Source organism: Dipteris shenzhenensis, chromosome 14, assembly GCF_047967505.1.
Source record: "Dipteris shenzhenensis isolate YYH24624 ecotype China chromosome 14, Dip_SZ_1.0, whole genome shotgun sequence".
NCBI lineage: Eukaryota > Viridiplantae > Streptophyta > Polypodiopsida > Gleicheniales > Dipteridaceae > Dipteris > Dipteris shenzhenensis.
Window position 1 is genome coordinate 4,403,836 of NC_141609.1, and position 23,394 is coordinate 4,427,229.

The 23,394-nt window shown below is 44.2% G+C and overlaps 1 protein-coding gene across 2 annotated transcripts in view; it reads left to right on the forward strand.

The window, feature by feature from the left end:
* LOC147894087 (Met-10+ like family protein / kelch repeat-containing protein) overlaps positions 1-23,394 on the forward strand; it is a 101,865-nt gene that overhangs the window by 73,475 nt on the left and 4,996 nt on the right. For both annotated transcript variants that reach the window (XM_087384987.1, XM_087384988.1), the window contains 2 exons: positions 14,414-14,649; positions 14,907-15,042. In XM_087384987.1, the coding sequence (XP_087241113.1) occupies positions 14,414-14,649; positions 14,907-15,042 (372 nt within the window). The remainder of the gene's footprint in view (positions 1-14,413; positions 14,650-14,906; positions 15,043-23,394) is intronic.

Below are 23,394 nucleotides of genomic sequence, written 5' to 3' on the forward strand. Positions count from 1 at the left end.
AAGCAGCACATTTTATTCCCACGAAAACGCAATACTCAGTTTCTATGGTTGCATCACAATTTATGGATCATGGAATCAAATTGCATGGTATGCCACAAGAGATAGTGAGTGACTGTATGCAAAATTTATGGGATAGTTTTGGCAACAATTATCCAAAGCAATGGGTACTCACCTCACACCAAGTATAGCAAACCACCCACAAACTGATGGTCAAACTGAAAGGGTTAATAGGTGGTTGGAGGAATACCTCAGGCATTATTGCTTTGATACTCCGTCCACTTGGGATAAATGGGTACATTTGGCAGAGTTTTGCCATAACAGCACTAAACATTCTTTTATAGGGATGAGCCCATTTGAGGCAATGTAAGGACCTTAGAGTTAAAGCCCAAGCATGCGTGAAAGCAATGCTGATAAGCATAGGAGAGAGATTGCTTTTAAAGAAGGTGATTATGTTTTCCTCAGGCTCCACAAGTCTAGATATGCATCATTGAAAGGGAACACAAACACGAAGCTGGTCCACAGATACTATGTACCCTACAAGGTGTTGTAGAGAATTGGTGAGGTGGCCTATAGGTTGGAGCTGCCCTCTTCTTCTAGGATTCATAATGGCTTTCATGTATCCTTTTGAAGAAGTACTTGGGTCCCACAGACCAGGTTATGGAGGACCTGCTTCCCATGGATGAGGAGGGACATCTTCAATATATACCTGAGAGAATCATCGGATTTAGAGATAACATCCTCAGGAACAGATCCTACATACATATATATGTATGTATGTATCAAATGGAGGGGATTACCGGATGATGAGTCTTCATGGCAGCCCTCTTTCATAGTGGAGCAGTACCCCTACTTGCTCAGCTGATGCTTGGGACCATACATGATCATTTGTACCCATGTCGAGCTCCTGAGACTTGACCACCCTACCTACTGCTCCACCACCATCCTTGCTGCAGTTCAGTGTGTACCAGTGAAGGATTTCGGTCAGCTACAGCTGAGATTGCTCACGGTTTACACCTACTATACTAGATATGAGCTCTCTTTCCATTCTTTGATTGTAATCCCTTGTTACAGCCCCTTCCAAATTTGAGGGCAATTTTTCTTGTGGGCAGGGAGGACTGTAACAAAGGTGAAATTTATTTAGTATTTTCTAGCATAAGCAGCCTTTAAATGGCTTGTAAATAAATGGTACTTTAAGTAGGGGAAGCCAGAAGTTGCCACATGGCATCATAGGAAGGCTATCCCATAAGCATAGGTGTATTTTGCCTTGGCCTATACCTATATAAGGGGGGGCCTGCTGTCCTTTGTACTCATCAATCACACATTTCATTCTTGAATTCAATATAATAAACTCTCAGCTGAGCCTTGTTTGCTCCAAGATGAACTAGGATATCAACTCCTAGACTAGGAGTCAACACCTAGCCTGTTGCTTGTGCAGCCCCTCACAAGCCAAGGTCTCTCACGTGGATTCCAGGTACTTTTTGATGATTATGTACATGACTGCTTGCTGTCCTATCATTCTACTCCTTGCTACTGTCATTTCTGCAAGCTGTACCTAGAGATTAGGGCAGACTAACTAGGCTGTTGCTAGCTTAGTGACAATTCGTAGATCTAATAATGCAATTCAACGATCTTGCTAACTAGGGTAAATTGTGCTTGGCTCTCGACCACATTGCATGCTGCCTTGTGTTTGTCCTCTAAAGAGGAAACATCATGACACAAACTTATCCTCTTTACTACTGCAGATCATGGGAGTAGCACCATCTAAATTCCACCCAGCCAATTCCTGTTGAAGCGTAAGAACACACAGAGAAGTGGAAATCCTCAATCAGAATCCATACGTGATGCTCATCTTCTCTCTCTTACTTACCTCAACAGCCCCATCTCCCTAGATGGATCTAGATGCCACATGTCATCATCATAGGGCCTTTCCTAATGCATCTTTTCACCCCTCTCTTGGGATACATTTGATTTCCTTTGCCCCTAGGCACATTGCTTGCATTAGGCCCTTAGCCTTAGATCCACCTAGGACCTTGACAATAATTCCCTCCCGATCATTTACATGAAGTGCAAATAAATATATTACAAACGTAGATTCTTAAGGGAAATGTCCACTGATTCTTCTGAGGTCATGCTACCTCGGCTAGAGCGTAACATTCCTTCCCTCTTTAAACATCAACGTCCTCGATGATAAAGTCTGGGAACACTCTCTGCAACTGGTATACGGATTCCCAGGTAGCTTTTGATAGAGGCTGACCATGCCATGCAACCAACACTGTGGGTATCTTCTAATTGCGCACTTGCATTGTTCCTCGGTCCAGGATTCTTGTTGGTTTGCGTCTTGCATTATCCTCTATCTCTTTAAACAAAACCACACCTTCGATTAGTGAGTCACTAGTATGCAAAACAAATTTTAAATGAGAAACATGAAACACTGGGTGCACCTTGCAACCCTGCGGCAATTCTAATTTATAGGCTATCTTGCCTATTCTCTTTAGAATTAACCATGGCCCACAGTATCGAGGTAATAATTTAGCACACTCTCCTGAAGTTAACGACTTCGAGTACGAAGGAACTCTGAGAAAAACTTTTTCTCCTTCCTTAAATTCTCTTATAGACCGGTTTTCATCCGCATACGCCTTGGCTCTATCCATAGCCCGGCGGACATTAGCTCTCGCAAGTGCTAGCATCTCCCACATCTAAACCACAAAGTTTGTGGCACTAGGCACTCTCTGAGGTATTCCAACTGTAGTTGGATTTGCTGGTTTATAGCCATAATTCAATTCAAACGGACTAAACTCCGTAGACGAATGTTTTCTATCATTGTAGGCAAACTCTAACAATGGCAACCACTTGTCCCACATATGTTGCCTCAATGACACATATGCCCTCAGCATATTTTCTAAAATCTGGTTGACTCCCTCCGTCTGACCATCCGTTTTAGGATGATCCCCACTACTCATTCCCAACTCAGTCCTTAGTGTCTCAAATACCGCTGTCCAAAAATGACCGGTAAATCTGACATCTTTGTCTGACACTATGGATCTAGGCAATCCATGCAGACGAAATATATGTCTAATAAACAAATCCGCCACTTGCGGGGCACTAACAGGCTCTCTAGTCGGAATGAAGTGAGCCATCTTTGTTAGACGATCAACTCTTGCATGTTTCAGAGTATCATGATCCACATCCACATAAAACTCTGAACCATACAAATAATGCCTCCATGTTTTCAAAGCATGGATAACAGCATACAACTCCAATTCATGAGTTGGCCAATTTCGCTGAGAGGGAGAAAGCTTCTTGCTTTCAAAGGCTACTGGCCTTCCCTCTTGAAGGAGAACTGCTCCTACCACAATGCCACTTGCATTGGTTTCCAGGAACAACGGTTTCTGGGGATCAACTATTTTTAACACCGGTCCTGTGACCACAACTTGTTTTATGGTGTTAAAACTTTCTTGTTGATTCTGTCCCCATATAAAAGGTACTTTATCTGAGGTCAGATCAGTCAATGGCGATACTATTTCGGAATATCCTTTGATATGCCTTCTATAAAATTGGACAAATCCCAAGAATGACCGCAAAGCGGTCAGACTCTGAGGGATTGGCCAAGTTAGTATCGCAGCCACTTTCTTTGGATCCATTTCTACCCCCTCTGGAGTAATTATGAATCCTAAATATTTAAGTCTAACCATACACAGTATAGTTTTCTTTTTATTTACATAAAGACTGGCTTTCCTCAAAGTACTAAACACTATTCTTAAGTGTTCATGATGCGCAGTAATACTTTTACTGAATACGAGAATATCGTCAATAAAATGTACTACAAACTTTCCGATATACGGACGTAGTAAATCGTTCATAAGCATGACGAATGTAGCTGGGCCATTGGTAAGTCCGAAGGGCATTACCAAAAACTCATAATGACCAAACCTGCTTTCGAAAGCGGTTTTATGCACATCCTCGGCTCTAATCCGGATCTGATGGTAGCCACACTTAAGATCTTGCTGAAAATCACGGCTCCATGTAATGCATCTAGCAAATCATCAATCCAAGCCATCGGATACCTGTGCTTAATAGTGATATTATTCAATGCTTTGTAATCTATACAGAGGCGAAACGTATCATCCTTTTTCTTTTTTAATATCACTAGCGAAGCAAAAGGTGAGAAACTTGGTTGAATCTGTCCCAACTTGAGGTATTTTTCCAATTGCCTTCGCACCTCCGCTTCTTCGGTAAAACTGATTCGATAGGGAGGTCTATTTATAGGTTCTGCCCTCGGGATTAGCTCGATCCTATGCTGAACATTCCGCTCTGGAGGTAACCCATAAGGTAGCTCATCCTTAAAACAGCCAGAGAACTCCTTTGCTATAAGATTAGCCAACTTGGCCATCTCACCACTTTGCGCAACATCAGTGCTAGCCAAAGAATCATCAATCGGCTCTACCGATGCTGTACAAAGGAATAAAAACTCTTCTTGAGCTTTTCGGATTTCCATCACAGAAACCAACGGTCCCTGAGGTACATCTTTCTCACCTCGTAAGACTTTTCGGATTTCCATCACAGAAACCAACGGTCCCTGAGGTACATCTTTCTCACCTCGTAAGACATACAGTACATCATTCATCTTGAATTGATATACGTGTTTTTTCCAATCAATGGTTGGATTCTTTCTAGAATGCCATGCCATATCCAGGGCTATATCTGCATGAGCAAGCTTAGTCATTTCAAAATCAAGCTTCTCAGCATAGTCTTGAGTACAAAGCTCCAACTGGGTAACCCTTTGGTCCCATACTTCAGTTGAACTTCCATCTGCCATCCTGACTGTATACGCATAGTCAGATGGGCTAGTCTTTAACGTCAGCCTCTTCACGAGCTTGGAGTTAATTACATTGTGAGTTGACATCGAGTCAAACAACACAATGACATCATGTTTGGCTACTTGCCCTTTCATCTGTATCATTAAAGGCTGTATACCCGTTGCTGCGGGCTTAGATAGGATGTCATCAGGTGCACTCGTTACTAGCTTAGCAACAGACACACATAACAAACAAGGTACTGACCTCCGAGAAGATCCCGCTAGCTGAATCTGCATCTGTTCCGCTCTGGGACTTTCCTCCATTTCCTCGTCGCATTCTGAGACTACCATCTCAGCCATTCGACGATCCTTATTTCGTGGACAATCCTTCCACTGATGAGGCTGAAGGCAACCAAAACACAAGCCTTCTCTCCTCGCTTTTTCTCTTTGCTCTGGGTTTAAGGGAGACTTTGACCAAGCCCGGGCTGCCATTGGTATTACTTTCCTCATCACTCCAATGGTGGTACTTGATTTAGGAGTTTCAGCTGGTTTCGCCTGTTGGGGTAAAGGCACTATGGCCACCCAAGTACAGTTAGTAGACTTAAGTACAGTTAGTACTTTTATTTGTTAAGTACACTAAGTACGGTGTACTTAGTGTTGTAACCTTATCCTTTCATATAAAAGGTTGACTGTGTGCTAGGGGAGGTACACACATATGTTTTATCCCCACACACTTGTGTTTATCTTGCTTGTGTGTCGGTGTGCTCCTTCTCTCCCTCGCCACAAGTGGTATCAGAGCCTGCCTACCTTCTTCTCCCGTCCGTCCAGCAACAGTGCCAGCAGCAGCAGACAGAGAAGGAGAAGCAGCAGCAGCATTCGCTACTGCATCACGCCAGGAGCAGCAGCAAGCTGCTCCAGCAGCGCCAGCAGCTGCTAGCACTGCCAGCGCTATCAGCCGTCGAGGCTATCCGTCGCCAGCAGCCAAGGCCACCGGCGACGCCAGCAGCCAAGGCACCGGCGAGGCTAGCAGCCAAGCAGAAGCGGCGCCAGCAGCGGCGCTACCAGTGCCACAGGCACCAGCAGCTCTGCCATCATCGCCACAGGGGCTAGCGTCTCCACCGCAGTCTTGTTATGGGCGACCACTGGCGCTTGAACGAGGGCCAGCTTCATCTGGCTTCTTTCCCCGCCCCCCGCCAAGCGTCCTCGCCCTGATTTCGGGACAAACTGTTGATTAATGCCTTTGGTATTTCTTAAAATCTTTGGAGAGGTTTGGCTTACAAAATGATGCAGACTACACTCCCGTGAGTACCTAGTCGGTGTTGAGAATTTCAAGTCACAAGGTACAGAATCAAGGGGCTTTTGTAGCCACAGCCAAGCATTGGCTTGTATACGCATGTGTTTGCATTTATCCTCCTGTTTGGAGTTGATGCTTGCAGGATTTGGATGCATTTTGTGACCTACGGGACAATGGAAGATGCATATAGTACACTAAGTACTACATTGTAGAATTGAGCACTGATTGTGCAAGATAAATTGGGGATTTTGCAATTGGAATGCATATCAGTGGTGGGGAAGCAACTGAATGCCTTACAGTGATCAGTGAAGCGGTACATGCACTAAATTCTCAGAATTTTGCTTCCAGTCAAGGGGCTTTTGCCTAATTCTTGTTCTACACTGTGTTACACAGTTTTAGGGGCAACTGGAAGCTTGATGTTGACAGTTTTGAGCAGTTAAACAGTCAATTTCTGATTCTGTACTAAAAAGTACAGTCAGGTACTGTTTTGTGTCAACTACTGGACTGAAAACAGTCAATTTACTGAAGTACAGAGTGCACAAACTACTGCGGTTTTTTACTGTAATAGCAGGGCAGATGCTGTTGAAAATCAGGGTACTGCTGGATTGTACAACAGAGCATTTATTGATGCATACAGTTCTGCTGTTCTGAATCTGCAGCAAGCAGTAAACAGTCAGAATTCTCTGATTAAGTGGGAGAAATATTTGCAGGTGCAGGTCCTGTTTTTTTTCCGTTGCAGGAATTTAATTTTTGAGCACAGTACAAGTGCCTGTGTGCACTTGGTTTGCAGGGAGTCAGGCACCCAAGTGTGGGTTATATTTCTTGCTGATTGTAATGGCTTCATCCTCGGAATCTTCTCTTCTCAATATTAAAAAGTTGCAGGGTGCTGCTAACTACCCAATGTGGAAAAAGATGGTCCTGAATGTGCTAATTCTCAGGCAGTTTCATGCTCCTATTATACACAAAGGTGTGAAGCCCACTGGCACAACTGATGATGCTTGGACACTAGCTGATCTGTCAGCAAAGTCCATAATTGAATTGTCACTCCATGAGAGTGTTTTGGAATGTGGATGGTGAAAAAACAGCCTGGGGTGTGTGGAAAAAGCTACAGGACACATATGAGCAGCAAAGTGTAGCCACAAAGATATATTGGTTGCGCAAGTGCTTCAATCTGAAGATGAAGGAAGGGACCTCCATGGATGCACATCTCAATGAGTTTAATTCAATTGTCACTCAACTTGCAAATCAAAAGTATGTGGTGGATGAGGAAACCAAGGGTATGGCACTCTTCTCTTGATCTCTCTTCCTGAAAGTTGGGATACATTCACCACAGCTGTAACAAATGCAAACACTTTCATAAGTTTTTCAGATATCACAGGGCTGATTTTGCAAGAAGAGCAGAAGCTGAAAGCTCAAGATGCAGTAAAGCCTAACAATGCCTTAAATGCAAGGGGGAGAAGTCAGCAAAGAGGCAAATCTCAGGAAAGGGGAAAAGGGAGGAGCAAGTCCCGCTCCAACAAAGATGTTGAGTGCTACTACTGTGGCAAAAAGGGACATACCAAAAAGCAGTGCTTTAAACTGAAAAATGATAAGAGAGACAAAGCCAAAAACACTGATGCGTCAGATTCAAAAGCAATTGTACCAGTAAGCAATGGCAAGAGCAGTGTGAAGATTGAAGAGCTTCATTCTACACACGGTTATGACAGTGAGGGAGCGGTTCTATTTCTCTCTACTTTGGATGCTCATTCTCTCCATGCAGGAGATTTTGCAGACATGCACTCTTGGATCATTGACTCAGGTGCCTCATTCCATGTTACACCTTACAAAGAATTGTTTGTAAGGTATGCAGCAGGCAGTAATGGAGTCGTTTTTCTAGGGGATAATCATGCATGCAGTATTGTCGGTGTTGGAGATGTCAGGCATGTATTTGCTGATGGTACTCAGCTTATGCTTCACAATGTTAGGCATGTACCCGAAGTCAAGAAAAATCTGATTTTTACTGGCATGTTGGATGACGAAGGTTTTGTGACCAGCTTTGGTCATGGTTTCTGGAAGGTCACCAAAGGTGCCCTGGTTGTTGCCAGAGGCTCTAAGGTTGACACAATGTATACTCTTCATGCTAAAGTATGTAATCATGCTGATATTCATGCCACCGAGCTGCCGAATATTTCTATGTGGCATAGCCGGATGGGACATATGAGCATAAGTGGAATGGAGCAATTGGCTCGCCTTGGCTACTTACCGTCTCTTAAATTTTCTGATTTAAAGTTTTGTGAGCACTGCATATATGGTAGACAGTTACAGTGTCCTCATAAAAGGAGATTAGGACATAAAGATGCTCAACTTGAGCTTGTGCATACAGAGGTGTGTGAGATGCCTAGTCCTTCACTTGGAGGTGCACGGTACTTTGTCACATTTATAGATGATTCCACAAGGAAGGTGTGGGTGTATCCTCTTCGATTGAAGAGTGATGTCTTTCCAGTGTTCCAGAAATGGCTTGCTATGGTTGAGAACCAAACAGGTAGAACACTGAAGGCTTTGCGGTCAGATAACGGTGGGGAGTATATGTCTAATGCATTCAATGCATTTTGTGATGCTAGAGGTATTAAAAGAGAACTCACTGCTCCTTACAGTCCAGCGCAAAATGGCACTGCAGAGCGTATGAATAGAACCATACAGGAAAAGTCCCGCTCTATGATGTCACATGCTGCTTTACCTCATGGATTTTGGGCTGAGGCTGTAAAAACAGTAGTACACCTCATCAATAGGTCACCAAATAAAAGACTAGATGGCAGAGTGCCAGAGGAGCTTTGGACAGGAAAACCTCCTTCCTATAAGCACTTGAGGGTCTTTGGCTGCACTGTGTACGTGCATATACGCAGAGAAGATCGCAGCAAGCTTGATCCTAAGTCTCTTAAATGCATTTTTCTTGGATATGGTGACAGTGGTGAGATGGGTTACCGCCTATGGGATCCTGTGAATAAGAAGCTAATACGCAGCAATGATGTCTTATTTGATGAGTCATGTATGTTTAAGGCAGCAGATAAGCCTTCTGATGCTTCAGAGGTTGACATTGATGACTCGGGACATCCTGTACAATTCAGGCAGGCTGCGAATCAGCCACAACAGCAGCGTAATCAGCCAATGCATGATGCTGCAGCAGGTCCAAATGGACAGCCCGCAGTGACGGAAGATGTACTACGGGACATGCCACCTTTGGAAGACCTCCCAGGCATAATTCTGCAGCCTGATCTACTGGAACAGCCACCTGTTTTAGGTGAGCAGCAAGTTGGACAGCAAGACCAATGGGTCCGAAGGTCCACTCGACAAATGAAACCGCCAGACAGATTTGTTCCAGGAGCAGATTTTATTATGCTTACAGACTATGGAGAACCTTCCTGTTACAAGGAAGCCGTGCAAATGCATGATAAAAGGCTATGGGAACTAGCCATGAAGTCTGAAATGGATAGTCTCCATAAAAATGGTACTTGGGAATTGGTGCAGTTGCCTAAGGGCATGAAAGTACTGCCATGCAAGTGGGTGTATAGATTGAAAGTCACACTTGGAGCTAAGCCAGGTTGGTTGCCAAGGGCTTTAAGCAGGAGTATGGTGTCGATTTTGATGAGATCTTTTCTCCAGTGGTTAAGAGGACAACACTCAGGATTCTACTTGCTTTGGTTGCATGTGAGAATTTGGAATTATGCCAAATGGATGTGAAGACAGCCTTTCTTCACGGTGATCTTCATGAGGAGATCTACATGCAGCAGCCAGAAGGATTTGCAGTCAAGGGCAAGGAGTCACTTGTATGCAAGCTTAAAAAGAGCCTTTACGGGCTGAAACAGGCACCAAGGGAATGGTATAAGAAATTTGATACCTTCATGAAGTCCCAAGGTTTCAGGAGAAGTGATGACGATCACTGCTTATATACCAAAAGAGCTGCAAATGGCAGCTTAATCATTCTCATTTTATATGTGGATGACATGCTTATTGCTGTTAAAGCTCGTAAGGAGCTTGATGACCTTAAGAAAAGATTGCATGAGGCCTTTGATATGAAGGACCTTGGTGATGCAAATCACATACTGGGAATGCGGATACGGAGAGACAGGGGACAGCGTTTGTTGTATTTTTCTCAGACCGAATATATTGGCAAAGTATTGCACAAATTTCATATGGAGGGGGGGAAGACCCTTAGTTCTCCATTGCCTCCATATGTGAAACTCAGTGCAATATACAGCCCACACTCAGATGTTGATAGGGCTGAAATGGCCAAGATTTCGTATGCTTCAGCTTGTGGCGGTCTCATGTATGCCATGGTTGCTACCAGACCTGATATTGCGTTTGCAGTGGGAGTGGTTAGCAGATATATGGCAAATCCAGGCAAGAAGCATTGGAATGCAGTGAAAGGTATCATGAGATACCTGAAGGGCACACAGGAGTTGTGCATATGCTTTGGCAAGCGAGATGCAAAGGTGCATGGTTATGTGGATTCAGATTTTGCTGGTCATCCAGATAACCGGAAGTCTACTACCGGTTATGTTTATACATTCACTGGAGGTGCAGTGTCATGGATGTCAAGGATGCAGCAGTGCATAGCCTTGTCTACCACGGAAGCTGAATATATTGCAACCACAGAGGCATGCAAGGAGGCCTTATGGTTATCTCGGCTAGTGGGAGACTTGGGCATTACAGGTGATATTCCATTGTTGCATTGTGACAGTCAGAGTGCTATTCAGTTGGCACACAATCTTGTCTTTCATGCAAAGACAAAGCACATTGATGTGAAGTATCACTTCATCAGGGAGGTAATAGATGATAAGCTGATTCAGCTTGTCAAGATTCACACAGATGATAATCCAGCAGATCTATTGACAAAAGGCTTGCCTGCAGAGCGGTTTGCACATTGCCGACAGTTGATGGGTATAGGTTGAGCCTCATTTATTTTTACTTGAGGGCATATTGCCTTTAAGTGGGAGGTTGTTGGGATAAAGGCACTATGGCCACCCAAGTACAGTTAGTACTTTTATTTGTTAAGTACACTAAGTACGGTGTACTTAGTGTTGTAACCTTATCCTTTCATATAAAAGGTTGACTGTGTGCTAGGGGAGGTACACACATATGTTTTATCCCCACACTCTTGTGTTTATCCTGCTTGTGTGTCGGTGTGCTCCTTCTCTCCCTCGCCACATCGCCTGCTTGGCTTGACCACTCGGCTGAGAACCACTCCCTTTACTAATCCACTTCTTCTTAAAGCCAGATTTCTTCTGGTACTTATACTGGGTTCCGACCTGCGCAAATCCACTTGGCCTGCTGCCCTTGGCATCTTCATAGTTCAAGGCTATGGCTATTGCATCATCCAACGTGTTCGCATACTTAGTCCGAACTTCCATTTTAATCCGATCATTCAATCCAAATATGGAATCTTTCACTTGGATTGATTGAGGTAGGGGTTCATCAACCTTCATTACGCTCTCTCGAAACTTATCAGTGTATTCTGCCACTGACAAATTTCTCTGACGAAGGTTTCTATACTGATCCCAAGCTCGGGATGCTTCGTCAGGAGGTAAGAAGTGTTTTCTGAATTCTCTTTTAAACCCCTCCCAGGTAGTGGATGCAATACCATCTTTCTGTTGTTTAATCCACCACCGATCCGCTGCCTCACTAAACATGTGGGTGGCCTCACGGATTTTCTTGATATCATTTCTGATTTCACAAATGGCGAACGCCTCGTCCCATTTGTGTAACCAGGTCTCAATGACATCAGAACTACGGTCATTCGTCCGACCAGAATACTTTTCCGACCTATAATTGGCAATATTAGATACTTTAGCCTTCCTAGGCTCAACCGTATGGACACTAGACTCCGGTTCCATTGGAGCCTTTCTTTTCTCATCTCGAGAAGGTGTGGTAGACATACTGTGTATCACTCTTCTAAGTTCAGATTGCCATGCATTTGCCTGTAATTGTTGTGCTAATAACTGCTGCAAGGCATCCTCAAATAATGCAATCCTTCCAGATAAGGTGTGAACTACTGGGCGCGACACCTACTGGGTCGGCCGGGCTCCTGACTCTACAGGGTCCATCTTGGAAGCTCCTCCTTCTGCTTCCATTCAGGTCAATGGGTGTCTTGTTTTGTTTTTGTTTTTTTTTTTAATAAATAAACACCGCTAGAAAGTGTAATTACAAGCTGACAAAATTCTGACACAATTTCCTATACTAGGGAATACCTGCAATCCCGACAACTACACTGACCAGGCATAATTCAAAATTCAACTTTTCCCTGTGCTAGGGAAGTTCCTGCAATCCATTATGACTCAAGCACAGAGGCATATACACAAGCATAATATGACCTTGCTTTGAACCACAAGCCTACACACGGGCTGGCTATCCCTTCATGCAAGCTGAATACTCCACACAAGCTAAGTTCAGGAAAAAAAACAAAATGACGAAAACATGAGCAAATAATGTCGAAAGCCCCGTGGTCTGTGAATTTGATGTTAAGGAACCCCACTCATCGCTTATTGCGTCGAAGGCCTCCCCGTTCATGAGCCACTGCCTGTGCGTCATCCATCGCTACGCAGATGTTCTGCGCTCTCTTCCTACGTAATCCCCTTTCAACACATCCCTGCAAATCTTACCCAAACGAGACAGCAGGTTTGCAAGCAACGAATCATCCAGGAGGCAAGGGATGAAGGAGAATTGCCCAAAAGCGGATTGTTTAGCTATCAGTAGGGACGTAACACAGGTGATAGCAGCCGCTCTTTGCTCTCGTTGGAGACCCTTCTTCCTTTCTCATAGCTTGGCGAATTCAGCCGTCCGTACTCAGTCTACCCCGCTGATTTCACAGGTGTATCATAGATGAACACGCAGTCGTTCACTATTTCAATCTCAAAATAAGCATTTCTGCGTGACTCGCGATACACGCTTCGGGGTTCCTATATTCTCCGTCTGCGCTCCTTTCGTCCAGCCTGAACACTAACCTGCACTAATCCTTTGTCTGCGCTCCCTTCGTCCAGCCTGAACGCTAACCTGCTCTGATACCAAACGACACAAACTTATCCTCTTTACTATTGCAGATCATGGGAGTAGCACCATCTAAATTCCACCTAGCCAATTCCTGTTGAAGCGTAAGAACACATAGAGAAGTCGAAATCCTCAATCAGAATCCATACGTGAAGCTCATCTTCTCTCTCTTACTTACCTCAACAGCCCCATCTCCCTAGATGGATCTAGATGCCACGTGTCATCATCATAGGGCCTTTCCTAATGCATCTTTTCACCCCACTCTTGGGATACATTTGATTTCCTTTGCCCCTAGGCACATTGCTTGCATTAGGCCCTTAGCCTTAGATCCACCTAGTCTGGTGCTATCAGCCCTCACCTAGGACCTTGACATTAATTCCCTCCCGATCATTTACATGAAGCACAAATAAATATATTACAAACGTAGATCCTTAAGGGAAATGTCGACTGATTCTTCCGAGGTCAAGCTACCTCGGCTAGAGCGTAACACATCAACAATTGCATCGTATGCCATCGTCAGATAAAGGCTGAACAAATGCTGAAGCAGTAGCCTGATATAGATCCCCTCATGTTTCTTTCTATATGGAGCAGCTGAGTAGTAGTTGGAGGCAAAAAGTACAGCTTTGTCTCGGAGGCATGAGGATACAGCCTTTGCTTGGAGCCTATAGAAAGTTGGTCCAATCTAGTGAAGGCACCTCCTATAGGATAGTGCATGATAGTAGAGATGTATCTTGTATGCAAAGCTTGTGTGTGGGAGTATATGGGGGGATCATGAAACTAGGTGATGAGTTGTATGCCCACCTTAGTGTTTCATAATTGGGTAAGATCATAGTCATGTTCTACTAAGATTTAACACATTAGGTCCTCACAGAAGGAAGCTTTGGATAGGCCTTCAAAGATGGAACCTTTGACACCATGTAAAGGAATGGAAGGAAGAGAAGGAGAGGGCACATCTGGCCTTAAGGACATACACTGACGGAAGTGCCAAATAAAACTCGAAGATCTTGACAAAGCTAATGTGAAGGATCACAAATAGTTGATCATATCATTGCAAACTCGGTTTGTCTTTCGAACCTGAATTGCTGATGTGTGATACAAATTACCTCATTGCCCAATACGATAATCATATGACTCATGACTGTAGTGTCGACTGTCCAAATGAATGAAGATGAAATCATGATAACTAGCCCATGTGCACATGCATACTATCTTTGGAATATTCTTGTCAACTTTGATGTGGCTTGACACCAGCTCAAGTAACAGCGTTTTATTAAGTCGTTTTCTGCTTTGACATTTGCTAGCAGGCACCTATCAAAGTAACTAGCACAAGAGACAGCAATTTGCAAATCCTGTTGGGAGATAGTGGATGGGTTCGTCACCGGGAAAATGGGATTCTATATTGTTTTGATGCTACCAAATGCATGTTCTGCTCGGGGAATGTCTCTGAGAAGCTTAGGATGGCTGGCATCAATTGCAGTGGTGAAATTATTGTGGATCTATTCGCTGGCATTGGATATTTTGTTTTGCCATTTTTATTGAAGTAAGTTACTTGATGCAATTTCCATGTGAAGTTTCACATTTTAAAGCTTCTTTTGCATTATTTGGTTATAAGTTAGTCACTCTAGATGCTTATCGAGGGTGTCCACCCAGAATTTTTTTCCCATTATTACCAAAAGAGGCAGTCTTCGCATATCCTGTAAACAGGTTATTTGGTGCCATGTTATGTGTCTAACTTAATGTATTCTTCCTTTTGTATTCTAGAAGAAAATTTTGATGTCCTTTGTCTGGTTGGAGCAGGGCTAATGCAAAGAGGGTTTATGCTTGTGAATGGAATCCTCCTGCTTTGGATGCTCTTAGATACAATTTGCGTGTGAACATGGTGGACGATCGATGTACTGTCCTTGAAGGGGACAATCGCATTACAGCCCCCCAAGTAGGATCTCTGTCCCAATTATCTCGTCGTATGTTGTTATCATAACAAAGCATGATGGGAAGATAGTAGGACTATGGTCTTACACATATTTCTTTACAAAGGTGAAGGTATTTTATTTAAGGTGGGGGTTTATCTCTTTGGTGTTTGGATCCAGTTCTTTCTACTGGTTGCCTTCATGGATTACTCTCATCTTACCTACAAGGTGAGAAGTCCAGCATTTGGATTTGCTGGTAAAGATCTGAAAAATAGTTTGAGGCAATTCAAGCTAGTATTTTTTTATTGATTAATATTCACAACAGTTTTCAGTTAACTAATAAGCCTTTCATTACGTCTTGACCATGTTAAATCCTTCCAATGGCCTAAGAAGTGTGTTTTTAGAAGCATTTTCTTATGTTTGTTATGGTCATGTGTGCGGCCCATAGTCACAAGAAACATTTTGTTTGTTTCATTGTTTCATCGTTTCGACAAGTTTCGTTTCGTTTCGTTTCGGCTTTTCGTACAAAATGGATAGGTTTCGAATTGATACTTAATATATACCCTTATAGGGACAAAAAGATATGTTATATTTAAGCTAGAGTGAACAAAGAGAAATATAAGTCAAGATACTAAAAGGAAATTCAAAGCATAAACACCTTGGATTCTAGGAAAAATGGGGCAAAAACGTTTATTTTGATATGGGTGAAACAAAGGTTACGTTTAGAGCGTTTCGTCCTATTTGGAAACGTTTCGTCTGTTTCAGGTTTCGAGGTTTTGAACAGGACGAAATGGGTTTTCATGCGACTATGTGTGTGCCTTGTTTTTTATCTGCTTGTAGATAGGATCATTTTGTTAATGATTAATCTGCACAAAGTAATTGTGTATAAAGTGATATAATTAAGGTGTATATATTGTCATTGGTGATGCTCTTTCTAAATGAGCATAAGGGCCCACTAAGGGGAATTAGGACATATTTGAATGGTGACCTCACGTTCTTGCAATAAGAGCATTGAAGAGACGGGATCGTACGTGTAATGACAGCAAGAAAGAAAGAAAGAAAGCAAGTTTATTAAAGTCTGCTAAGGACCGATGGGTCTATGAGACTGAAGAAAAACCTAATACATTGAGCAAAAGGGTGGAGCTACTAAGCGAGCATCCTAACCCATGCTAGAAAACTGTGTAGACATAGTCAGTGATATCACAGTACATGCCCACTAAAAAAACCTAAGCAGCCATCTTGGCATCATCATCCTCATGTTGAGACACAGTCTGATCCAATACAATACAATAGGCATATAGAGCATCAAGATACACCTGATGGCGGACTAGGCAGTGCAGGCAGGAAGCGAGTAATGGATCGCTATCTGCTATTTGGATGAGTAACTTGTCGTGTCCTCTTGGCGGCTACTCGGCATCTGACAAGCGTCACTGTAACCCCGGTCGGCTGCATCCCAGACTTGAAGAAGGAGATGTCAGTGAGTGTGATTTGTGCGTCTGTCCTCTGCCTGGTATGCCGCGTCTCGGTCTCAGGGTCTCTGCCTCTCCTGCTAATCGTGACAACAACTTGCTTTGCCTAGAAGACCTCTATGATCGTACTCTAAGATGGGCCGGGCACGGTCCCCTGCTTCTGTCTCCTCGATTTGATGAGACGATCTCTATGCCAAACCGCCTCGTGAGTAAAAGCTGCCATGCATCTTTGGTCTGGGTATAGGAGTCGTCTAGAGAGGCCCTCGAACCCGTCTTTGAAAAGGCAATGGTATCGTCCACGAATCTCTTAGTAGACTAGGCAACGGAAAAGAAAGTGCTTCGTTGACTCCACCTCATGGTGCTCACATAATGTGCAGATGTGACTCTGCTTGGGTATCCCCTCTGCACTCCCGCTCTCGATATGAAGCCGGTGCGATGACACACGTAACTGTCCAAGGGCAATCTTGAGTGAATGTGATAGGTGGATTTGGGTGTATCCTGGTGGAATGATGAAACCCGCTGCTGGAATGTGCAAGCAGTGGTCTCGATAGAAGCTAAGCTTCATAGGGAGCTCTGTCTATGCTAGCTAGGTTCTGAATGTGTGTAGCTGTAGGAGATCCTCTCGGATGATTGGGTTGAATTCGTTGCCCCAGAACGGGACAAATGGAGCGTCAATGCTGTACTGGAAGGGTGGCAACCTGTCTATATGAAAACCCAATCTCTCAAACCACTCGCGTGTGCATACATACCAACATCTCTGATCACCTTGAGCTGCTAGTGCCATAGAAGATGCTAGTGCCTACGTCGCCTTGTGGTACATGAGCCGTATGCGCGCACTCGGTAGAGATAAGTGATAGTTTGGAATGCTGCATCTAATTGCAGAGGAGATGCCGCAAACTCAGCTTGGATGATCTGATGAGGGACAGACGGCTTGCTGTGTATCATCCGTGAGAGTAGGAGAACCTGCAATCTCTCCACTGGAACCCACTTTGTGTCGGAGAGGTCTGGTCCCCAACAAGTGCTACCGTACATGTCCGCAGGTCGGACCAAGGAGTTGAAAAGGAGAACCTTGGTCCGCGGGTCTTGAAAATGCGAGTGGAAGCATTGTCTACCAGTCAGGCCAAGTAAGTGTAACCTCTACTTAGGCGGTCCTGCATCGCCGGTCTCATGTGAAGATAGGTCTTGAAAATAGAACCCCAGGATGAAACAATCTTAGCTAAAGCCTCGTCAAAAGTAAACTGCTCTCTGTATTCGGTTGCTCTGGGGCTGCACATGGATAGACTACCTCCCTGCCAGTATAGCATGGATGCTTTGTTTTCTCCCCTCATATCACACGAGGTCAGCCAGGTTATCCGTGAGGATCTATTACAGCTACACCTATTTCGGACCTAGTTGGGATGGAGTGAACTCGCGGTGAAGTAAGGCTTCTATAGAGATCATTTCTTACACATTTGAAGCCGCTAATTTCGATAAGAGAATACACTTCATAGTGCACTCTTGGCATTTTTGGCTACTAGATAATATGATTTAGACATTCATACATAGATTCTAGAGCATCTCTATACATGAGCTTCAAAATGATTGTTTCAAGGCAATGAAGCCATTACATAAACCTTTGAGCATCTATGTTGGTGATGATAGCAAGTTATCTATTGAAGACATATGAGATACTAATTCATGGATCATAGAGAAACATTTGTCATCAAAAAATTAAATATCTATGTCAAGAATCAATGATGAAAGAATCAAGGTTCTTTTTAACAATAAGAACTGCATAATTGAAATGGAATTCTTGCACATGGTATGAGAGGTGGTATAGTGTACAAGGTAGCAGTGATGCAAAGTGACATAACAATATGCACAATTGCTCACAATGAAGTAAATTTGTGGTATCAAAGGCTCGTATACCTTAGGTTCCAATCATTGTGATTCTTACATAAAGATCTACCAGAGATTGGTAAATGAGGATTTTGTGAAGGATGTGTATATGGTAATTAACACTTCCTACCAAAGGATGAACTAGGAAACGTGATCCATTGGACTTGATTCACACAAATATTCCAAGATACATGTTGGACGCACCATCATTAGGAGCTGGTCGAAGGCTTTTGAAATGTTCAAAGCCTTCAAAGCAAATGGCAAAAGCTTAGTCAAGAAGGAATCTGAAATGCTTGAGAAGTGGCAGTAGCAGAGAGTACTTCACGAGTTTGTAGAATTTTGCAAGAGCAATGATACCTTGATAGAAGATACTCTAGAACACGTGGTGTTGTGGAGAAGAATTTGGTAATTTGTGAAACTGTGTTATGTAAGCTGCGAACAAGTAGTTCGGAAATTTTTCGAGGCGAAAGCAATAGAACGATAGTGTATGTGATTATTGCTTCCCCAAGCATGCACTCAAATTTTTCGAGGCGAAAGCAGTAGAACAATAGTGTATGTGAGTAATTGCCTCCCAAAGGAATCATGAACGGAAGTTAAGGGCACAATAAAATCACATCACTCACAATAGGATTCGTTTTTCAGAATTGCATCCTTTAAAAAATGTACAAGAAAAGCAATTGGGTGATTACACATGGTATAAAATGAAAGCAATTGGAATATCACATTGCGCAGTAACACAGGTCTTGCAACCAGCATTGGTGATGCATTTTATGTTCTCACAGTTGCGCAAATCTTCTTTGAGTGCTTCTCCTCAACAAAGCTTGTATTTCTTCACTTTCATTGGTGATTTTTAAAAAAATATTGTTTGAAGATACAGTTAATGCTTTCAAAGTGTTCAAAGAACTTGTTGAAAAGTAGACTAGGAAACACATTAAAATTCTTTTATGGGACAATGGAGGTAATTGTAAATTAGACAAATTTATGCGTTTTGCAAGCACTAGGAGACTAAAAGGTTGTTTACTTGTTGATACACTTTAAATCAGAATTGGGTTCTTGAGAGAAAGAACATACTTATTGCTAAGTTTATTAGATGCACGTTGTTACCACACAGGATTTTTAACCATTGGATTTAGATTCATTACTCTACATCATGAAGACATAGTACTTGTTCTGCTTTATATTGATCAGCTCAAATTTGAAGGCAAACGATATCTCACATCTGAATTTGGTATGAAGGACATGAGAGTTCTCCACTATTTTCTTTGCATCTAAATATTAAGAAGTGAAAATGGCATCATTTTGACACAACGAAAGTACACCCAGAAAGATTTGGATAGTTTCGTATGCATGACTGCAAACCAGTGCCAATGGTCATAGAATCTAACATAGAATTATTAGCTTATGAACAGATGTCCAAATAGAGGTCTTCAACAATACACAACTCATTGATATCATAATCGACTTGACAGTACCAGAAATTCGTTTGCAGTGGTGTTCTCAGCCAATTTATGCAAAGTTCCATGAATAATCAAGTTGATGCAACTAGTTTAGTTATTAGATTTCTGAAGGGCACATGTAATTGTAGTGTCAATTATGCCAGATCATTGTATCTAGACTTCTATGGATATACCAATGCTGATTGGGCCAATAATTTGGATGACAAAAAATACACCAGTGGATATTCATTTAGTCTTGGTTCAGCAGCCTTATCATGGCAAAGCAAGAAACAATGACTGTTTATTTATTATCAACAACAGCAAAATGCCAAGGATCAACAAATGTGACATGCGAAGTTGTTGACTTATTTCAAGGATTTAACCCTTTTAGGAGATCCAACAATGATGTATTTAGATAATATGAGCAGTATACAACTAGCTAAGAACCCAGTGTTTCATTCGATAACAAAGTACATTCAAGGAGAAGTGTCATTTCATCAGAGAAAAAATTCTTATTGGTGAAATAGGTCTTCTTCATGTTGCAACAAAAGAATAAGTTCTAGATATCTATACTCAGATCTAGTTTATCTTTTTCCTTTCCATGTGCGTGAATTATTCTTGAGCTTAGATTGCCTCGCCATAGCCTTGCCATAGCCCGCTGCTCCGCCTCGCCCGTCTGCTGCCTTCTTGCTCACGCCACTTGCTCACGCTTTCTTGCTTGCTGCTCACGTCGCTTCTTGATGCTAATGCTGCCTTGCCATCGCACCAGCACACTGCTCCATCGTGTCAGCCCTGCTCTATCGTGCAGCCCTGCTCCATTGCGTCAGCCCTGCTCCAAGCTCCCCGCTTCATCTCTGCTCCAATCACTGCTGGGCTGCTGCACATTAGCTCACCATCTCCCTCTCCGCTTGGCTTTCTACAAGTCGCAGTGGCCCCAAACACCCACGGGATAGACCTCCTCTCAATTCGACTACTACAGCGCCCCCCCCCTCCCCCCTCATAGTCCGGCTGATGACCAGACCCTTCGAGGTGTGATTGAACCTGAGCTTGGCTTGGCTTCCTTCTTCTTGGAGGACCTTTGACCTTTGACCCCAGCCCTCTACCATAATGAAGGACAAAGGGAGATGAGGATAGGGACTCACTTAGGCGGGAGACCCTTGAGTCCAAATATACATACACGAGGAGATGGGGAAGGGGAACGGTGACAAGGTAAAAACACAAAAGCAACTCAACTTGGAGGACTTCAACAAACGCAGCAACCGGAGCGGTTTGATAGTGGACAACACCACGGCCCAGAAGAACGGGGCCCACCCGAACCCCATGCCGCTCACCACAGCCTCGACCACTATGATTACCACCACCACTTTGTCACCATCATCCGCATCCGCCTCATCATCTACGCCCCCTCTCCCCTCTCCCTCTCCTGCATCATCATCACAGGCCTCCTCCCCCAAGAGCCCCATCAACCACGGCTCCACAGTACTTCTCCCTCGTATCCCCTCTACCTCTCAGTCAGCCACCCTCCATCGCCTCGTCTGGCCTCGCTACTCCTACACACCAATACAACCTCAGCAGCCCACCTTCATTCCAACCCCTCTCGAGATCGAGTTCCCACTTGGACCAGGATATCTTAGGCTCCCACCAGATGCTTGGGACTCCCTAGTGGGTGAGATACATAGCATCTAGGCCCGTCAGGCAGATCTGACACATTACACTCAAGAGCAAGCCCGATACATCCAGGGGCTCAGACACGACATCACACAGCTCCGAGAGGAGCTTGGGACCGTGAGAGCAGTGCCTAGAGGGACCCCAGTAACAGAGATGGAGGCACAGATAGCCATGATACAGTCGGCTATAGCAGAGACGACTAGATGGGTGGACGTGGCGAAAGGGGAGCCCACAAGGCAACCGTTTCAATCGCCATACAGGAGCAGCAGCAAAGGGCTTCGAAGGTCCTCAACATCCGGATACGAGGGATCACGCGAGACAGCACCAGCACCACGACAACGCCCATGAAGGAGGCCATCGCCTTTGTGACCACCACCATGGGGGTCCCACACCACAGCATAGAGGGAGCATGGCGTGTTGGGAGAGACCCCAACCGAGAGCAGCCCCTAGTCACCCGCTTCAGAGATTCACATGCTCGACTAGCGACACTCCGACGTCGAGCCATTGTACGGGAGCATCCCACCCTGTCCATGGATGAGGATTTAACACCACTATAGATTGAAGAGTGACGAGTTCTTCTCCAACAGCGGGATGCTGCCCGCAAGGAGGAAAAATGGGCCGTGGTTTGAGATAGTAGGTTGTTGACCGGCACCCCTCGGGTCACCTCCTGAACACACCAGACACGGTACGCAAGTACTGACGTCTCATACGTCGGAAGAAGCAGGCATTTTTTCATCGAAATGAGGAGCTGCTGAACATCTTGTACAGCAATAACTCCAAGGAATTTTGGCGGAGATTCCTTGAGTGTAGGTCTCCATCACCCCTCATCGACACGAGAGTTTGGCACACATATGCACGCCATCTTTATTGTGTCCCACACCAGTCTACTCCAAATCTCATAGACACACCTCGCCCCACCACTTGCACGTTGTTCACCAGAGGGGGAGTAAAGGACGCGACATTGAAACTGCACAATGCCCGAGCTAAGGACCACAAGGGGCTATGCACTAAGTTTATCGCATATGGGATCGACAGGTTAGCCCCGATCCTAGCAAAGCTATTTAATGACGTTTGCCTTGGCTTCCCCTGCACTTGGACATTCAACACCATCACCCCCATCCAGAAGGCAAGGGATCCCATGGACCCGAGTAACTCCATGACTATCATGATTGGACATGTGATATCCAAGATCTATGCAGTAGTATTGGATTCGTCGGTCAGCCTGTCTGCAAAGATGAGAGGCTCAGAGCAGAGGGTCAGGTCAGTTTTAGGCGAGACCATGGGACTATGGATCACATACTCACACTTAGGAGTGTCATAGAGGAGGCCAGATCACGGAAGGAGAGGGTATATTGCTGCTTTGTGGATTCCCGCAAAGCCTTTGACACAGTACCTCGAGCTTGACTCATCACACGCCTACAGGCACTGGGATTTGTCCAGGAGATCATTCGGGCAGTCATGGCACTTTATGAGAGAGTCTCAGTCTGAGTTCAGACAGACGCAAGTTGAACAGATGAGACCTTGAGCACCATAGGGGTCAAACAGGGTTGTCCCTTATCACCAATCCTGTTTCGCCTCTACATTGACGAGGTTGAGACTTTCATGGGGGCTTCCAGAGGGAGCAATTGCTCACTTGCCAGGATCATCATCCGGATTCTTCTTTATGCAGATAATGTGGCACTCTTGTCGTCCACATCGGAGGGGCTCCAGTGACGCCTGGATGCACCACACACACACACCACACACACCACATATAATGCACGACACCTACCACGACATACACTTTGATCACAGCCTCTCCCCTGCCTACTCTGGATACCTAAATAGACTCCTAACCTACATCGATCACATACCACTCATAGAGGACCGTGCTGCCCTGATTAGTCGTAGACTCCATGAGGTTGCCCTCCAAGCCTTTCCCCAACAC